This window comes from Chiloscyllium plagiosum, unplaced genomic scaffold, assembly GCF_037043375.1.
Source record: "Chiloscyllium plagiosum isolate Xiang-an unplaced genomic scaffold, Cpla_swu_hap1 HiC_scaffold_2, whole genome shotgun sequence".
Classification (NCBI taxonomy): domain Eukaryota; kingdom Metazoa; phylum Chordata; class Chondrichthyes; order Orectolobiformes; family Hemiscylliidae; genus Chiloscyllium; species Chiloscyllium plagiosum.
The window spans coordinates 127057823-127077035 of NW_028270140.1; the positions used below are offsets into that span (position 1 = coordinate 127057823).

Below are 19213 nucleotides of genomic sequence, written 5' to 3' on the forward strand. Positions count from 1 at the left end.
AAATTGTTTCACGTGATGAATGTTAGAAATGCCAACATTTGCTGTTCATCCTTAATTTTGCTGGTAGTGCGCCAGCTTCTTGAAGTGTTGCAGTCCATTTCTATTTCTACAATTACCTTTAAAATGTTCTATTTAGCTTTTTGCTCTTCCTCAAAATATATCACTTTTGTAATTGTATACTTTAAATTTAATATGCTTTGTGCTTGCCCAATTTGTTAATTCAAGTTCCCTGAATGATTACTCCGATGCTCAGCATTTGTGAGTTTGTGTCATGTACGAACTTTAAAATTATTTCCTGCTACCCAAATGCAGGTATTTCTTTTTTTAGATTACTTACAGTGTGGAAACAGGCCCTTCGGCCCAACAAGTCCACACCGACCCGCCGAAGCGCAACCCACCCATTCCCCTACATTTACCCCTTTACCTCACACTACGGGCAATTTAGCATGGCCAATTCACCTGACCTGCACATCTTTGTGACTGTGGGAGGAAACCGGAGCACCCGGAGGAAACCCACACAGACACGGGGAGAACGTGCAAACTCCACACAGTCAGTCGCCTGAGTTCTTCTCTCCAAAAGAACAGCAGCCTTAATTCGAAACACTGGAGGAAACTGCTCCATAAGTATTTTCAGTTGGAAGGAAACCATTCATCACTGTTCATTGTTTTTTGTCCCTTGCCCATATGCATTTTAATGCAGCAGTTGTTCCTTTAATCCCAGTTCAAGTCTATTATGTGGTGCTTTATCAAATGAAAACTCATATACTCAATCACACTATCATCAACAACATTATGTGATACTTGCCCAAATAAAATCAAGTTAGTAGTTGGAAAAAATTGCTTATAATACATCCAAATTACTTCTATTTAATAACTGATAATTTTCCAAGTGTCAATTAAATCTGTACCGATTATAATACCCAAGAAGTCGCTCGTACTCCTTCTCTTCATGGTGCTAAACAGATGCATTCCATCTTGCATCACTTTATTATCCACAAAGAAATGGATGACTGTAGCAAGCCTACCTAGAACAGGTGACTTTTCTATTTTGTCATCCATTAAACACCTCATCATTATCCTATTCAACATCTCACAGCAGATTTCAAACAAATTATGTTGAGTTTGAAAAATTACCTGTGATTACTTTGGTTGAAGTGTTTACAAATATTTTCCATGGAAATTCAGTTCTTTTGTTTTGTAGATGATTAGATTAGATTAGATTCCCTATAGTGTGAAAACAGGCCCTTCGGCCCAACTAGTCCACACCGACCCTCCGAAGAGTAACCCACCAGACCCATTTCCCTCTGACTAACGGGCAATTTAGAATGACCAATTCACCTGAACTGCTCATCTTTGGACTATGGGAGGAAACCGGAGCACCCAGAGGAAACCCACACAGACACAGGGAGAAAGTGCAAACTCCACACAGACAGTCGCCCGAGGCTGAAATCGAACCTGGGACCCTGGTGCTGTGAGGCAGCAGCTCATCAAATTGAAGATAACTCAAATATAAACGAGTACATATATGATTTTCTGAACTCAAGATGCCTTAGTTTATCTGGGTGCGTACCTGCTTGAACTCCGAGATTTCCTAGATGAGCTATTTCTTCCAGGTGGAGTGCTAGACTTCTTTTCTTTCTTCTTCCCAGAATCTCCATCTGCATCTTTGCTTTCTTCTTTTGCTTTGCTGTCACTTTCTGTTGTCTTTTCTCTATTAGTGAACAAGGAATTCATAACTCTCAGGAACAAACACATATCTTAAGCAAGACCTATTTCGTGTGTACACTTACTCTAAAGATTCAAATTTTAAAGTACTTTACTGCCAGTTCTGAATTTCATTTTAAAATATTAAATTTTTGCTGAAATATTTAGCCTCCAGTCTCTCAGATTTACAAAGATACAATAACATTTCAGATTAATCTATCTTGCATTTATATTGAAACTGCTTACTAAATTAAATCTGATTAAGAAAAATAAGTACTTCCTGTAGAGTGGAGAAAACAAAATAAGATCAGACTTTTTTTGCAAGCGTCAAATTACTGTGACTGCTTTTGCCTTATAACATGTGCACTTATAGAGTCTTTCATCTGGGTTGTTGAAACATCTCAAAGCATTTCACACAACTAATTACTTCTACAATGCAGTGAGAAAAAACAAGAAAGCTTAAATTTTACGCTGAGAGCTACAAAATACCTAATAAAATCACAAAGTTCTTCTAACTTAGAACTTAGGTGAATTTCTGTTCACCTATCATAGGAACAGGCCTGTTAAGTCTTAGACTATGACAAAGGTCTTAATGTTTTACTTCCAAGCAGTACTGTATACATTCTATTCTAGTTACTTAGGAACAAAAGCAAATGAATCTTTGAATCCTAGAAGAAATGTGCAATAAGAGCAATTTAGTGTTGTAACGTCAAGGGTAGAAAAATTTAAAACTTTTCAGATGAGAAAGAAAGCAAGTTAGAGATGCGCTTGTAAAGCAATAAAAGAAAGTTAATTGACAAGATTAATCTGAAAATTAATTTGACATGCCTTTTAAAAGTTGGAACACAAAGGGGTTTATATACAACTAGTAAAATACAATTGCAGGACTAATGCAACAAGTATTTGTGCAGGTAAAATTTTGGAGTCACTCTTGGTAGACTGAGATGGTGAATCTGTAGATTTCTATGGGATGATAAACAAGTTAGGTTCTATTAGGGCTACTACTGAAGAATGAATTAGATTTCTGAAAAATGGACAGTTTGTTTAAAATGAACAGAATTGAAAAGGCCTCAGGAGCATAGTTAGAAAACAGATAGTTAAAGTTAAGTTTGGCAATAGAAGGTATTAGTTTTCACTGGAAAGTCTGCAATTTATTTAGCGAGCATGCATTATTTACAGTCTTTAAAAAGGGAGGTAGACAGTTTTCTGACAGAGTGCATTTCACATTCTAGCAGGTCATTTGTGGACCGACTAGGGACTAAAAGGAGATTAATAAGCTGTAGAGAGGGTATAGATAAGCCTCAAGTGATGAGTGATATTAAGTTAGTGGGAAACAAATTGGCAGATAACATATAAGGTAGGAAAGTGTCTAGTGGTGCAGTGGATGTGTCCCTACTTCTGAACTGGGAGTTTTAACTGCTCCAGAGGTGTGTAAAAACATCTTTGAACAGGTTTATTCGAAAAATTGGAAAAAAAGAATATTTTTTAATAAGTGTGAAAATTGAAGTGTTGATGTTTAAAGCAACTTAGTCGTGTTCATTCAAGGAATGCAAAAAGGCAGCATGCAGGCAGAACAAGCAATTCATAAAGGTATGTTAGCCTTTAATGCAAGGGATTAAATTAGGAAGTGAGAATGCAGAATTTGTATAGTGTTTTGGTGAGAACACATCTGATGTACTGCATGTTGTTTTGGTCTTTACATTCACAAAACTGCATGAACATATGAATTAAAAGCAAGAGTAGACCAGGAGATGGAAAGAGAATATATTTGTTGGAGGTGGTACAATGCAAGTTCATTAAATTAGTTCCTGGGATGAGGGCATTATCCTATAACAAGCAGAATAAAGTGGATCCATACTCTCTGGAGTTCAGATGAAGTTGAAAATCTTTTGAGAGTTGCACAATTCTGAAGCACCCCAAGAGATAAATTCCTTGGGAATATGGGAACAAAAAGTAGGCGCACAGCCTTTGGGTAAGGATCGAATCATTTGAAACTGAAATGAGAATAAAATTATTTCACTCAAAGGATTGTGAATTTATGGAATTGGTCAACCCAGAGGGTTGTAGAAAGCTGACTGCTGAATATATTTAAGGTTGGGATAAACAGAATTTTGGTTCAGTTATTTTGGAATCAGTTATTGGAAATAGAATGTAGAGTGAAGCTTAGCTAAGAGTATAGAAATTCATTAGATTGTTGTAGCGCCTGAAGCCCAAGGAAAACATTGTTCAATTGACAACTCTGATTCTCTGGTGTCTTCTGTTCATTGCATAATTGCTTTAATACAAGGTTAAGAGATTTCAAGTTATTTCAGTTGCTGCTCCTGATACTTTAAAGGGTAAGAATAATTGACACTTTTCAATAAACGGAAACTAATGGCTAATGATTAGTTTTAAAAACTTCTTTTGTACGTACACTGACTAAGTTAATTGCTTCCATACATATTGGGAAATGGATATAAGAATGCAACAGACTGGCATATGGGCTTTGGGAGTTGGATGGGGAGGTATAATTTGGCATATTTGACATGGCAATAGGAAACAGTCACATCCTGGCATGGATTGGCACGGAATTGTGTGGGACTGTGAGGTTAGAAGACCTGGCACTTTTGTTGTTCTAAAAGGACGAAGTCCCACAGTATTTACAGCAGCTTGCCTCAATACCGACAATCTGATTATTTCCAACCTTCTTATTGGGTTGGCTGGTTTGACTACAGCTTGCAGCTGCAATACAAATCAGTTTCTGGAGGCACTTTCTTCTGAGGCAGCTGAATGAAACTGATAATTTTCCCAATCCCTGCGAGAAACCTCAAAGATGAAAATATAAGCTCATATGTCAAAATTCCATTATCTTGTCAATTTACTATCAAAACACTGTAATCAGTCAAGACTGGCCTATTCTTTAACTATGCTGATTTTTATATCTTTTTGGGAGTCAAAAGTTCCTGCAATGGTTCAGTAAATAAATAAGCAGACCAGACTAAAATCTCTGGCCTACTCAAACCTGAGTAACAATAGTGGTATTGTGACTAACATAGACAAAAAAGCTGAATTCCCGAGGTAAAAGTGACTGCCCTTGCCATCAAGATGACATTTGATTGAGTATGGTATTGAGGAGCCCTAGAAAAACTGGAGTCAACTGGAATCAGATGAAAACTCTCTCTAATTGGAATCATATGTAGCAAAAAGAAAAATGATTGTTGGAAGTTGATCATTTCAGCTGCTGCACATCGGAGTTCCTCAAGGCAGATATTTTCTAAGCAAAATATTAAGACTTGTTTTTAAATATCTCTGGAGAAAGTAGATGAACTAAGACCTCCTGGCTCTCAAGTAGGGTCATTACCACTATGCTACGAGTGCCTGTTAGATCCTCAGGGCAGTAGTGTTTTAGACCAAACCATCTTCAGCTACGTCATCATTGGCCTTCCCTCCAACATAAGGCCAGAAGTGGGGATATTTTCTGTTGCTTGCACCATGTTCAGCGTCATTCACGATTCCTCAGGTATTGAAGCAGTTGATGTTCAAATGCAGCAAAAACTGGACAATATCCAGGCTTTGGCTAGTAACATTTGTGTCACATTCCCTGTAAAGGAGGTTGTGGTGTTGTGTCGTTGTGTCATTCCCGGAATGGCAGCAGACACATATGCTGCAGTTAAGCAACTTGCCTAACGGAACTAATCAAGGGTCAATGCCATTGTTGGAAGAAACAAATGAACCATACATAGGGGAAGCATTTATCATAGGTTAACTGTGAGCCTTCTTGTTTCTTTCCAGGTAACGTGGAGCAATTTTACTGATAAGGGATGGAAGGCTGCCTGTCTTGTGTTAGCCTTGGTTGATCGATGGGAGGGATGAATCTGGTTGGTAGCTGGAAGGGAGGGTTGGTAGGTGGAATGGAGGAGGCATGGCTAGAAAGGGAGTCGAGGGATTGAGTCCTCCAGGCTGTAGGCTGCCCAGATAGAAGATAAGGTGTTGTTGGAAAGGGAATGGGAAGGGGAATTGAAACAGGTGGTGGTCCAGAGATCAGGCTGACCCTTCCAGGCCCAGCTGAGATGCTTGGCAAAACATTCCTTAAGGGAAAAAGTGAGGACTGCAGATGCTGGAGATCAGAGCTGAAAATGTGTTGCTGGAAAAGCGCAGCAGGTCAGGCAGCATCCAAGGTGCAGGAGAATCGACGTTTCGGGCATGAGCCCTTCTTCAGGAATGAGTCATTCAGGAATGAGTCATTCCTGAAGAAGGGCTCATGCCTGAAACGTCGATTCTCCTGCTCCTTGGATGCTGCCTGACCTGCTGCACTTTTCCAGCAACACATTTTCAGCAAAACATTCCTTAAGTTCACCACGTTGGAGCAAAGGTAGGTGAACCCATCCAGTCTCCCCCGACTAATACCCTCCTCTGCTTCGTTGAAATAGTCCTCACCCTCGATAACTTTTGCTTCAACTTTTCCTACTTTCTCCAAATCTAGGAGGTGGCCATGGGCACTCATATGGGGCCTAGCTACGCCTACCTCTTTGTTGGCTACGTCAAACAGTCCCTCTTCAGTACATACATGGGTACCTGTTCCCAAACTTTTCTGCCGTTACATCAATGACTGCACCAGTGCTGCATACTGCACCCAGGCTGAACAAGCGCATTTCATCAACTTCACTCACAACTTCCACTCTGACCTCAAATTTACTTGGTCAATCTTGGATACCTCCCTTCCCTTTCTTGATGTCCCCAGCGACAGTTTATGGATTGACATTTACTATAAACGCACAGACTGCCCTAAGTACCTGGACTAAACCTCTTCTCACCCCATTTCGGCAATTTCTCCATCTCTGTTGAATCTGCTCTGACGAGAAAACGTTCCACTCCTAACCACCCCATATGAACACCTTTTTTAAACAGTTTTTTTTCTCCCATATCATCCAAACAGCTCTCCACCACACTTCCACCACTCCCTACTCCACTGCTCTAAAACACCCTGCTTCAATCTTAATACAGGCAGGGTCCCCCTTGTCCTCACTTGCCACTCCAATTGTTTCCGCATCCAACATATCATCCTCAAATACTTCTGCCAACTTCATCTAGACCTCACCACCCAGCATATCTTCCCCTTCCCACCGCTCTCTGCCCTCCCTTCGTCACTCCTTGTTTCACACCACTCTCCCAGCAAATTACCATCACCTCCCCACACCCCCCAATCCCCTGTGCCTCCCCTGCAACCATAAAAGATGCAAAACCGGCTGGCATACCACCTCCCTCAACTCCATCTAGGGCCCCAACAGAAGTTCACCTGCCTTCCTCCAACCTAGTTTACTGTGTCCAGTGCACCCGACATGGCCTTCTCCAAATCAGTGAGACCAAATGTAAAATTTTGCCGAGCATCTCAGCTGGACACCTTATCTTCCGCGTGGGCAGTGTACAGCGCAGAGGATTCAACACTGAATTCTCCAATTTCCAGTAACCTTTCATCTTCCCCCTCCACTGCGACTCCCTCTCCAGCCCTGCCTCTTCCCTTCTATTCCCCTAACCAACCCTTCCTTCTAGCTACCAGATTCATCCCTCCCATTAACCAACTAGGTCGTATCCACCACTTGTTCACCTATCACTATCTCACCGTTCCGCCCCTCTCCCCACCTAAAATCCTTAACCCCTCTTTATCTGCAACACCCCTACCCCCACCTCTATTCTTGAAGAAGGTTTAGACCCAAAACGTTGGCTTCACCACCACCTGATGCAGCCTGGCTTGTTGTTTCTTCTAGCCATCTACTTTGAATTCCAGCATCTGCAGTTTTTAAAGTCTCTATCCTTTGATAGGGGTACAGATGGAAATGGTTCAGAAGGCTAGCAAATAGCATCACAAGTCATTAACATCCACCATATAAGCTTTAATATAGTGGAGTTGACATAGTACTGAAAATGACCACCAACAGTGAATATAAAGAACAAACAGCATTCTACAAAACTACACAGGCAACAAAACCATTTTGAGTGAAAAAAAAAAGTGAAATACTAGCATTTTGAAAGATTGATAGCATCAACATTACGGCTCTGATAGGTAGAGCAATTTTATTTTAGTAGTAGTTTTGTTTTTGAACTGCTCGTTGGAAATATGAATATATAAAGACTTTTAAGATTCATCAGTACACATTTGCCACCGGTTCACATTCTTTGGCAAAGTCAAGTAGAAATGACTGAAAGATCACACCAGAAATTCAGTGACAGTGGTATTTAGTTGCGAGACAGAAGCAATGTTTCAGCATCTCATGCTTATTGAGATGCTCTTTGCTGACAGTCCATATATAACTTACTTTCGTTAGCTGCTGTTTTGACACCAAAATTGAAAGTATTAAAGAAATGAGACTGCAAAGGACAAGTTGACATTTGGCTCCTTAAATTTTAAACCATAACAGAAATTTACCTTGATGGGGAACAGCTTTTTGATTGGTGCCTATCTTTTGATCGTGAACGCTTCGTCTGAGGACTCTTAGAATCATGCCTATCTTTGTGTCTTGAAGGAGATCTGTGTTGTGACCTACTCCTGGAGCCTCTGAAGAATAAAGGTGGGAAGACTTTTGTTGTCACAACACAATTGCAACAGTTTAAAAAAAAAATAAATGCATGCAGTATTTTATAAATTAATGTCTGGCCTCATATTAGTTTTGATGTAAAACAAAACTAAACATTTCTTTAAAAGTGCTGCAGTTTAAAATCCCAACTTTAAAATACCCATTTGTGATAAAACAGCCGAGTAGTTTTCAGCATTCTAGTCATCATGTAAACTACTATACAAACAGTACTTTTCCTTGGACAGCTACCACAGAAAGCAATATCATGAGTGGCACTGTACATCCAGGTCTGGTTAATGGGTGTCCATATCCAGTGATGACATGGAAGCTGTGATGCTGACTAGTGGTTAATATTCAAATTAGTAGTAGAACAAACAATGCTTTCAGATTCGAAGAGGAAATATTGTCCATTATCCAGACTCCCAAATGCCATCAGTAAGTCACCAGATGAAATACGTATTGAAATTTCTGAGGTGCTGGCCATGGTCTTTCCATCTTCCTTAAGATAGGGGTGGTATCAGAGGCCAGTGAATTACACATCTTAGATCACTGATGAATATTATACTATTGAGTGAAGGCTATTTTAAAATTAACTCAGATAATGTCACTGGTAAAACTATCCTTCATTGCTCAGCCATTGGGAAGATGGTGGCGATAGTCTTTTCAAACCACTGAAGTCCTTTGTAAGTACATCTATAGTGCTGTGCTGTTAGGAAGACAGTTTCAGGATTTTGATGCAGCAACAGTGAAGCAATGGCAATATAGTGCAAGTCAGGGTGGTGTGTGGCTTGGACGGAAAACTTGCAAGTGATGGTGTTCACGTGTCTTTGCTACCCTTGATCTTCCTGGCTGTAATGGACACAGGTATGGAATGTGCTGTCAAAGAAGCCATCATAAATTGCAGCATTTCATCTTATGAATAGATTGCCATTTTACTTCAGTGGTGGGGAGAGTAACTGTTGAAAATGGTGGATGTGGTGTCTATAACGCAGGTTACTTGGTCTTGAAATGCAACAAATTTATTGTGTTCTCTTGGGGCTGAGCTCATGGAGAAGATTCCATCAGAGTTCTGACTTGTACCTTGTAAATGGACAACAGGTTTCAAGGAGACAGGTGAATTACTTGCCACATTATTTTCAGTCTCTGTTCTGTTCTTGTAACTACAATATTTATATGGTGAGCCAAGTTCAGTTTCTGACCAATAATAATCCCAAGGAAACAGACAGTTAGGAATTCAGAGATTGCAATGCTATGGATGGTCAATGGGAGATGACTAGAAGTCATTTGATGAAGTGCCATGTTATCAAAATTAGAGCCATTGGAATAAAGGGATTGTGACGGCATGGATACAAACTTCGCTAAAGGAAACGGAATAGTAGTAAACAATTGCTTTTTTGGATTGAAAAGGAGCTTGAATTCCCCAAAAGTATTGATTCACTGCTTCTCTTAATTTATTTCAATGACTTAGACCTGACTATATAGGGCACAATCTCAAAGGTTGCGAACTACACACCAAAATAAGGAAGCATTCCAAATTGTGAAGATGATAACTAACTTCCAAGAGGATATTTACAGGCTGATGGAATGGGCAGACAAGTGTATATGAAATTTAATGCAGAGAAATGTGAAATGATGAATTATGATCGGAAGAAAGAGTAAACAACATGGAGATGGTTACAGTTCAAAAAGGACATGCAGGAACAAAGTGACCTATGCATATTCCTGCACATATATCAAGGTACAAAGGCAGCTAATAAAGCTTAAATAAATCATAGGCTTTATAAATAAGGACATACAGTACAAAAGCAAGGCAGGTTTGATTAAACTATATCAAGTAATGGTTTGAATTAACTGTAGTATTGTATCCAGTTCTGGGCACAATTTAGGAAGCACATGAAAGCTTCCAGAAGATTGAGTAAAAGTTCACTCACAGGAATCATTCCAAAGTTCAGGTACTTTGGTTGGGATGGGAAGTTTAAAGTATTTTGAATGGCTCTGTCAAATCTTATGAGGAGTTGGACAGGGCAGATAAGAAGAAACTGTTCCCATTTGTGAGAGGATTGAGAATTTTTCTGATGATCATGCAGGTCAGCCTTCTTAATTTCCAAAGCTCTTCCTGATAAAAGGATTGTTGGATGTGCACTCAGAACAGAAATGCAAACAATCCTGAAGAAAGAGCTGAAAGTTGTGAAAATCATGAACAGTCACAAAATCTAGACCCAAATATTGATGAAATCTGCCACTTGTTTAAAAGCATGTGAGTTTAAGTGCTATAACCACTACTGGAGTAAATTATTTCAATGTTTACAAGCTAATTTAAGAACATATTTTGGCTAATACGAAGTATGTTGCAAATTTAGCATAATAGAAAGACATTTTGTTTACTACTGCTGCGTGTTTCAGTAAGTTTTGCATGCTGCAAATTTAATATATCTAATTGATTTAATAACCAAGCAGTAGGTTCCCACCAAATTAAACATGGAATCAGTAACAGATAGGAAAAATGCACTTATGGCTTACATTGAAATCTGAAAGTGGCTTTACCTTACTTAGTCAGTGGATCAATGCAGGTATAATTTCAGAGGTGAATCAAAGGACTATGTTAATGTTCAAGGAATAGAATATCTTTTCTCACTACACTTAATGAAAACCTTCAGAACCGTTGCAAGGAGCTTTCCAGGACAGAATAGACACATTCAGTGTACTTCTATGATTTCTAGTATACCTTTTAAAAATAAACTTACGAGAATTTCCTTTGATCAAGGACATGTTCAGAAGGAACAAATTGAAAGCTCAAGTTTTCTAATTAATGAAATTAGTAGAATTTAGCATTAACTGGGTCACACTCCTTCAATGATTGGACTCTAAGCATGTCACCGGCATTAACAATATTTCAGCAACATGTCACACAGAAGAACAGCAATGAATCCTTAGAAAATGTCCTCACATTATCAATCATTGGAGAAAGGGAAAATCAGACATGCAACGTCTGGTTACAATTGTAAATGGCTGAAATCAGGAATTAAGGTGTAATGGGATAACTAACCCATCGCCTATCTTTTCATTAGGATCTTCAATATAATGCATCCATTTTCAACAGAAACTAGGTCAGGCACTTAAGTTCATTAAATAAAATCATTCAAGTGGTTAGTTTATCCTAATTAATGAGATGACTTCCAAGTTAGCATTTTTCAATGAGTGTTAACGAATATCATTTATGCTTTCATAGTAGCATTATAATTTTAAAATGCCACAAAATATCTTTCAAGATATTCTAGTTTTATATGCAAAAATATTTTCACTTTTGAAAGATCAGTGAAAAGAATCAGCCTTTAGTGTGCAATTATAAAGATTCTTTCATTGAACAGTTACATCCACAAATGTGATGGAAGAAATCAATATAAATGAATGAAATAACCTTTCTACAATGTTCTGATAATCAAATGTCTTTGATGTGTAAACTAACCACAAATTTGTCCTGTGTAGTTGAGATATTATAAGTGCCACTAATCACTGTATGGTATAACAGAGCTTGCCACAACAGAAGTTAACAGAAATTTTGAATGTTACGAGACTAAATGAGCCCATATCCTTAAAATGAAAGGTGAACAAGAAACAAGCAATCTTGGGTATATTGCAAAATCAGTTGAATACAAATTGTTCACAAGTCATGTTGAAGCTATCAAGACACAAAAAATACTCAGGAGAAAGTGAGGACTGCAGATCTGAGACGAGTGTGGTGCTGGAAAAGCATGGCAGGTCAGGCAGCATCCGAGGAGGAGGAAAATTGACGTTTCGGGCATAAGCCTTTCATTAGGATGATTCCAGATGTTTATGCCCGAAACGTCGATTCTCCTGCTCCTCGGATGCTGCCTGACCTGCTGTGCTTTTTCAGCACCATTATCTCGACTAAAAATACTCAGTGTTCCAGGTCAAGCCAAGAGTACTGCACATATTTTTTTGTTTTCATGAATCAGAAAACTATGCTGGCCCTAGAGTAAATACAAGGAAAGCCACATTATCTCAGTGTCAAGCAAATGTCCAAGTAAAATGCTTTGAAAAGAAACAGATCTTCAGGTTCTCAAAAGTGATACTTCAGAATACAAATCTAAGTGTTAAAGGATTGAATTAGGAAGATATAAGTTGTGAATTCAAATCCTAGCAAGTTGTGGAACTTAAATGAATATGCAACTTGTTCAATAACTTCTTTCAGAAACTTCAGTTTGTCATCCTTACTTGGTACGGCCAACGTGACCCCAATCCCATACTATCATTCCTATTTTCAATGTTCTAAAGACAATAAATGTTGTCGTACAACATCACCCATAGCCGAAGAACAAATAATGAAGAAAATAATTACAGGATTGAGAAAAGTGAACTGAAATCAATTTCTTGAAACATCAGGACAAGAATCCAGCAGTTCATGTTGTGAAGGTGAAGTTTAGAACAGAATCAAATACGTAGACAAAGTGTTTATGGAAGCTGTTCAACTGCAGGGGGTGGGGAGGGTTAAGGGTAGGAAAGTCATTAACTTAAAGAGGCATCTAAATGCAAAAAAACGGGTGGATGTTAGTGGAAAAATAAATATTTCCCATGTGCCTCTGGGCTTTCCTCATTGTGTTGTTGCTAAAATCTCTAATTCTGACAAACAGAATTTTCAAAAACAAACAAATTTGAGATCTAATTGTTTCACCAGAATCTACACTTATAGTAACAACCAAAATGATAGTGCTATTAGTTTTTTTTTGTAATTCATACCCAATAACATGGTAATACAAATATTTATTAATAAGTCACTGAAAATGGAGTTTATCCCAGTTATTAGGAACAGACAGAAGAGGTGCTTCTGCTAAGGAAATGCAGAGCAGAAGAGCGAGAGGGGTAACAGCAAAAGAAAGACAGACACGGACCAACAGGCACCATAGACACACAATCCATTTCACCATGGACTACATCTTATTAATCCATTCAATCAAAATATAATTTTTTTAAAAATGCAGGCAAACTCCACAACCTCCACCTAATTCTTCATTCCCACTATTCACTCAAGCCAGCCAATCTTCAAATTACATATTTAAATCTTATCTTCATTCATACTTTTTGTCATAACATTTAATCATTAGCCATAATTTTCTGGGACAAATTCCATATTCAATGGCTTGTTGCTAATACTGCTACAAAGCAATCATTAAAAATTACAAACGTACTTCAGTTATTTATTTTGTTTTCTTATACCACTCTCTTCTTCATTTTCTTCTAACCTCTGTTGTTTTAAGCCCGGTTTAAAAGCTTATACAGTAAAATTACTATCGAAGGAATTTGGAAGTATATTTACAACAATGCAGTTACGTCACTCTTACTGTGGCTACTTCAAGATCTTGAAAAGAAAGACGAGCAAAAACCTGTAATTTCTCTCACATGTATCATCAGATCAGCCATTCTGAGTTCATGGAGGTAGCCTGCATAACGCCATCGTACTCACTGAGTATCATGTTTCAGCAAGTTACTTCCAGCTGCAGTTAGGGGAAAGAAAATACCACAAAATGGCAGGCTAATTTATTATTTACCAATTAGAGGTATGCTGCACAAAACAGATTTGTAACTTTTTTATTTTTGTATTAATGCAAATCTTCATTCAGGATTCATCACAGAAAGGTCAGTGAGAAATATTAGGCAGTATTCAATAAATATAATACTCAAGTTTTGTAAAGGGACCAGGAAAAAATAATTACTTCATGTCACAAATATTAAAATAAACCTGAGATTGAATTAAAAATCAAATCGATATAGACAGCAGTGTTGAAACTTATTACAGGAATCACCTTTTCAAGACTGAAACTATTTGGATTAATCAGTCTGCATGCTTGAATTGGGAGAAAGACTTCAATACCAATCAGGATGACTGTCGGAGGAAGCAATTATAAGATGGCTAGATGATAACCAGGAACTAGTTTGATGCTATTTCCAAACCAAACCCCGTGCTATTTGCTTTAGAACTGGTGCAATGCTTACCTTCTCAATCAAAACCCCAAAAATGAAACAAGTTCTATGAAAATAATACAAATTTAAAAAAATATATTAAATGTCGGATAGAAGATGGTCACTTAATATACTCATATGTAGCATGTTTATTCCTCTTTCTTTGGATGTGAATATATTAAAATAAGCATTTAAGATGAATGCTATCTGACTATTTGATTTCAATTTCCGAACAGTGCAAGATATGATTAAATTGAACCGTGCCTGATTTAACCTTCAGCCACTGAAAACTGGGTCAACTGATAAGTATTTGCCATTCGTATTATTTTGCAATTCCAGATCCCACAATGTTAACTCACCAGAGAACTACTGTATTAGTTGCCAATCTTTCTGTGCACAAAAGCTGATCAGTACCTTTCAAGCCCTGAATGCTAGTCATGAAAGGCTGAATCCAGTGTATTGCTTCTTGTAAAATGCCAACAAATATTTGTAGTAAACCATATTACATATTTACAGATGCCTCCAGAAAATAATGTCAATACCTCTGTCAAACAATTACACAACTTCTATTAAACTTCACTCTTTCAAAAGATCTTACAGTTGCATTTTTGCTTCTCCTCCTCCAAAAATTATACCAAGTATTTATCATTGAAAATGTTTGGTCAACAAATGTTACATATTTTTCAAAGCATTTGTATTTTTTGTGAAAAATGTGCGACTTTGATATAGTACTTACTTTATTATACCTAGTCCCAAATCAAATTTTGATTGCAACAATGTTTACATTTCCATTTAAACATTTTAATACATATTTTTACTAGATTTTCACTAGGTAAAGAAATTGATCAAGAATTAGAATGGCACAGTCCTGTATTATGTCACAAGTATACGCTGTGAAACAGTGGATGTCTGAAAAATGGACATAAGACATGACAGTAATAAGAAGAACTGACAATCGGGATTTTGTGGAAAGGAAATGAAATACCGTCTTCATTTTTAAATGTTACTATATTTAGACATTACCAGTTTTAACAGGGGATTTACATTTTTAACAAACTGCTGCATAAATCCAAATGATAAAATATTTAATCAAACTATAAATTCTTAGAGTATTAACATCTGAGGTAAACATAGTTTGTTTAATGCCTCACCTTTGTTTTGAGCTGGAACGAGATCTTCTTTTTCGAGATCGAGAATAGGATCGTGATCTTCTGTCTTTCTCATCGGTTTCCTTTTCTGCAGCTTTAAAAAATAAATGATACTCAGCAAGCTGTATAGAAATACACAGTTTATGTGGCCAGAAAATTAGACATCTCTTCCACTTTATGTATGATAAAAAAAAGTGAAGAGCAGAAATAGTACTAAAATGTTAATGGTACTTTATTGCAGCTATTATTTTGAGATCTAATTAAATAAATACCAATGTGATGAGAAATAATGGCCTTGGCATCAAGGCAGCATTTAACGGTCTATGGCACAAGAAGCCTTGGCAAATTTGAAGCCACCGGGAAAAAGGGAAATTTCTCCATTGGCTGGGGCTAATCCTAGCACAAGGAAGAAAGACATGTTTGCGAGAGGTTAACCATCCCGGTCCCAGGACATCTTTGCAGTGTTCCTCAGGATAGTGTCCGAGGCCAAACCATTCTTAGCTAACTCATCAGTGGTTTTCCTTCCAACACAAGGACAGAAATGGAGATGTTTGCTGATGTTGTGTAATATACAGTACAATTCACAAGTCCTCAGATACTAAAGCAGTCTGTACCCATGCAGCAAAACTAGGACAACACTGAGGATTGGGCTGTTAGGTGGCAGAATCTGAGTATCACCTTTACATTTATTGATGTTACTGTCACTGAATCCCCTACCATCAACATTCCTGGGGTTACCATTGTCCAAAAACATAACTGGACTAGTCATATGAATACTGTAGCTGAAAGAGCAAGTCAGAGACCGGGAATTCTGTAACAAATAATTCAACTCCTGACTCTCCATCTACAAGGCACAGGAGTTGGACAGAATAGTCTCCAATTGCCTGGAAGAATGCAGCTCAACACGTCATAGTTGAAACAGCATTTACCATTTTAAACATTGACTCTATTCATGAGTTGGACACACCTCCAAGAGGTACATTGGAGCAAAGCTCTTTCTTCAGCATTTTCCAAAGCCATGACTGTTAATACTTAGAAGAATAGAGACAGCAGATGCATAGGAACTGTGACTTCACCTTCAAGACACACACCCTTTTTATTTGGAACTATATCACTATTGTTTCATTGTTAGTGGGTCAAAATCCTGGAACTCCCTCTATAACAGCACTGAATATGCACCGGGATCTCAAAGATTGCAGCACTTTATGGCAGTTCATTGCTACATGCTCAAAGAAAATCAGGGATGGTCAATAAATGGAATTAAAATAAATTGTTTCTATTATTCTTTAGACAACAAACCAATGACAAACTGTAAAGACAATTAAAAAAATGCTTTATTGGTTCACTTTTGTGATCAAATGTAATTTATATTTTCCTCTGCAAACAAAGTTGACAATTTCTCTTGCTGCTATTTAAAATGAAATTCATATGCAGATTACTAAACTCATATGCAGATCACTAAACTGCCCATTACAGTTCTCATAATTGTGTTCCTTTGGTGAATTTAATTGACAAATTTATCTCAAGGTCTGAATTAAACTCTTATTATTCTGAACCAGACTGCCAAATTAATGTTATAACCTGGTCAGGGATCAGAAACTTTGATTTTTGAAGTCGACAAAAAGTTAGAGATCCACGGGACTTGCAAGGATATAAAAATCACACAATTCCATGATTTTGAATAAACAATGAACTTCACTAATAAAAGCAAAATCCTGCAGAGACTGGAAGTTGAAAACAAAATTCTAGAGAAACTCAGCAGATCGGGTGACAAATGTGAAGAAACAGAGTTAGCATTTTGAATGTGGTATGACTCTTCTGCAGAACTAAAAGCTGGCATTTATTGACATCGACAACTGTGGGCAACCACGCATATATGTTCATTGGAGAACACATATTCCACGCATTATCATTAAAATATAGCTTTTATGTGTGATGTCATGCACAAATGCATTACTGCATGTGTGCAGTGTAGTGTGCGTGATTGTCAAGTGTTAAGGAAACAGCATGTGGAACTGCAGGGCGGAAGCGAGAGAGAAGGAAAGAGAAAGAGAGCGCAGGAGTTGGGAGGCCCTCTCATCTGTTTTGTTTCAGTGCTTTCCTGACACTCCCTCCAACCTACCCTTCCTTTTCATGCTCTCCTACCACACCAACCCCTAGTTCTGGATTCCAAACCACTCACCCTTCACCCAATTTCTCCCCCCCCCCCCCAACTCTCTTACTGGGTCCTCAATGACTTTGCCAACCCAGCCCCAAAAATCTGATCTCAATCTCTCCCGTTTCTGCTCAAGTGTGATTTAAAGTGATGCACAATGCATGCAGAGTCAGCAAACACAGTTGTTGGAAAATTGACTTTTTTTCTACTTTTGACAGTCACACTATTAAGCAAGAGAACAGATGGTATAGAGGCACATTGCAAAAGATAAAGGGGCTATTTATAGTCGAGAGTAAAAAAAGATGTTAAGGTGTGAAAGGGAAAGAACAAGTGCAAAGCAAATAAGACACAAACACAGCATGGCAGTGAACAGATCACTCTTTAGAACTGTAATAGAATATACAACTTATTTCTGACACTCAGTATATGGTAAACATTGGTAATGGACTGCAAGGTAGTGCACATCAAATAGCAAATACAATTAAGACAAACCCCAAGGATTTCTCAGCAAATTCCCTAGATGTTAATGTCTCAGTGGACCATCAAAAGCTCATTAAACTTCACAAGGATTCACAAGTTAGATTCACTGATTTGGTTTGAAACTCTCTCTCAAGAACTGCGCTGTCATTTATTAACAGAATGAGTTAAGTTGGTCTATTACAGTCTATCTGGTCTTTCACACTTCTTTCTTTGCTGTACTTTTGCCTGGAAGCAAAAGTAACACCTCTTGTACTCATACAAACAGCTATAATGACAATGAGCTAAAAACTGCCCATATCTTTCACAGCCACGTTGCTCCGCATCCAAAGCATTCTTCAAACCCTTTAGAATCTGTGAACCCTGATTCCAACATTTGCCTACTAAATTCCTAAAATTTCTTTGAGTTTGTCAACACTGCATCACCCAACTGCTCTTAACTTCTCATGACTCTCCTACTACAGAAAGCAAGTTCAATTGCTTTCCCAGCCTTTACAGCCAAACGAAACACAACATACTTTGTTTTAACTGGCACACTTGATAAGCCAGCAGAAGTTTATTATATTATCATGATCTTTGGGTAGTCAGTTGAGGGTGTGAGTGTGAAGGCTCTCTGTGGATAAGGTTTACTTAAGGCAAAGGTGCACTATTACTGAAGTGATTTCTGCTGTAAATAAAGTACAATAGAGATGTGAACACCACTGCATTACATTTCTAGTACTTAGTGAGTGGTTTTACACTGCTTACATGGACCTCTTGATCATACAGTATATTTGATCAACTGGCACAGTCTTGGTCCCATTGATTGCTGGTTAATACAAAGTTTGCAGCACACCTAACATGGCATCTACTAGCTTTTTCATATCCTCACAGTCTTTCTGAACAACCTTTAAATTCCTCTTCAATGACCTCCAAACGATCCCAAAATGTATCAAAATTCTTTCAACAAAACCTTTCTTTAGTGCCAGGCACATCTGAATGTTATCCTGCAACAACTCTTGGAACTGCCAGTTCCATAATTATTACCAGACACAGACCACTAGCTTACTCAATACAAAAACAATGGAAACATATTGTGATTTATATTTAATCATAACTGCCAGCAATTGTGAGAAAACAATCTACAATGCTTTGGTATTTTTTGTAGTTTCATGATTTCTTATCATTCCTATGTGCAAATATAATAATTCAATATAAAC

The 19213-nt window shown here is 37.9% G+C and overlaps 1 protein-coding gene across 8 annotated transcripts in view; it reads right to left on the reverse strand.

The window, feature by feature from the left end:
* Nucleotides 1–19213, reverse strand: part of srek1 (splicing regulatory glutamine/lysine-rich protein 1) — a 65389-nt gene that overhangs the window by 16538 nt on the left and 29638 nt on the right. For all 8 annotated transcript variants that reach the window (XM_088000666.1, XM_088000670.1, XM_088000668.1 and 5 more), the window contains 3 exons: nucleotides 15386–15476; nucleotides 8108–8236; nucleotides 1571–1711 (listed from right to left, as the gene is read on the reverse strand). In XM_088000666.1, the coding sequence (XP_087856792.1) occupies nucleotides 1571–1711; nucleotides 8108–8236; nucleotides 15386–15476 (361 nt within the window). The remainder of the gene's footprint in view (nucleotides 1–1570; nucleotides 1712–8107; nucleotides 8237–15385; nucleotides 15477–19213) is intronic.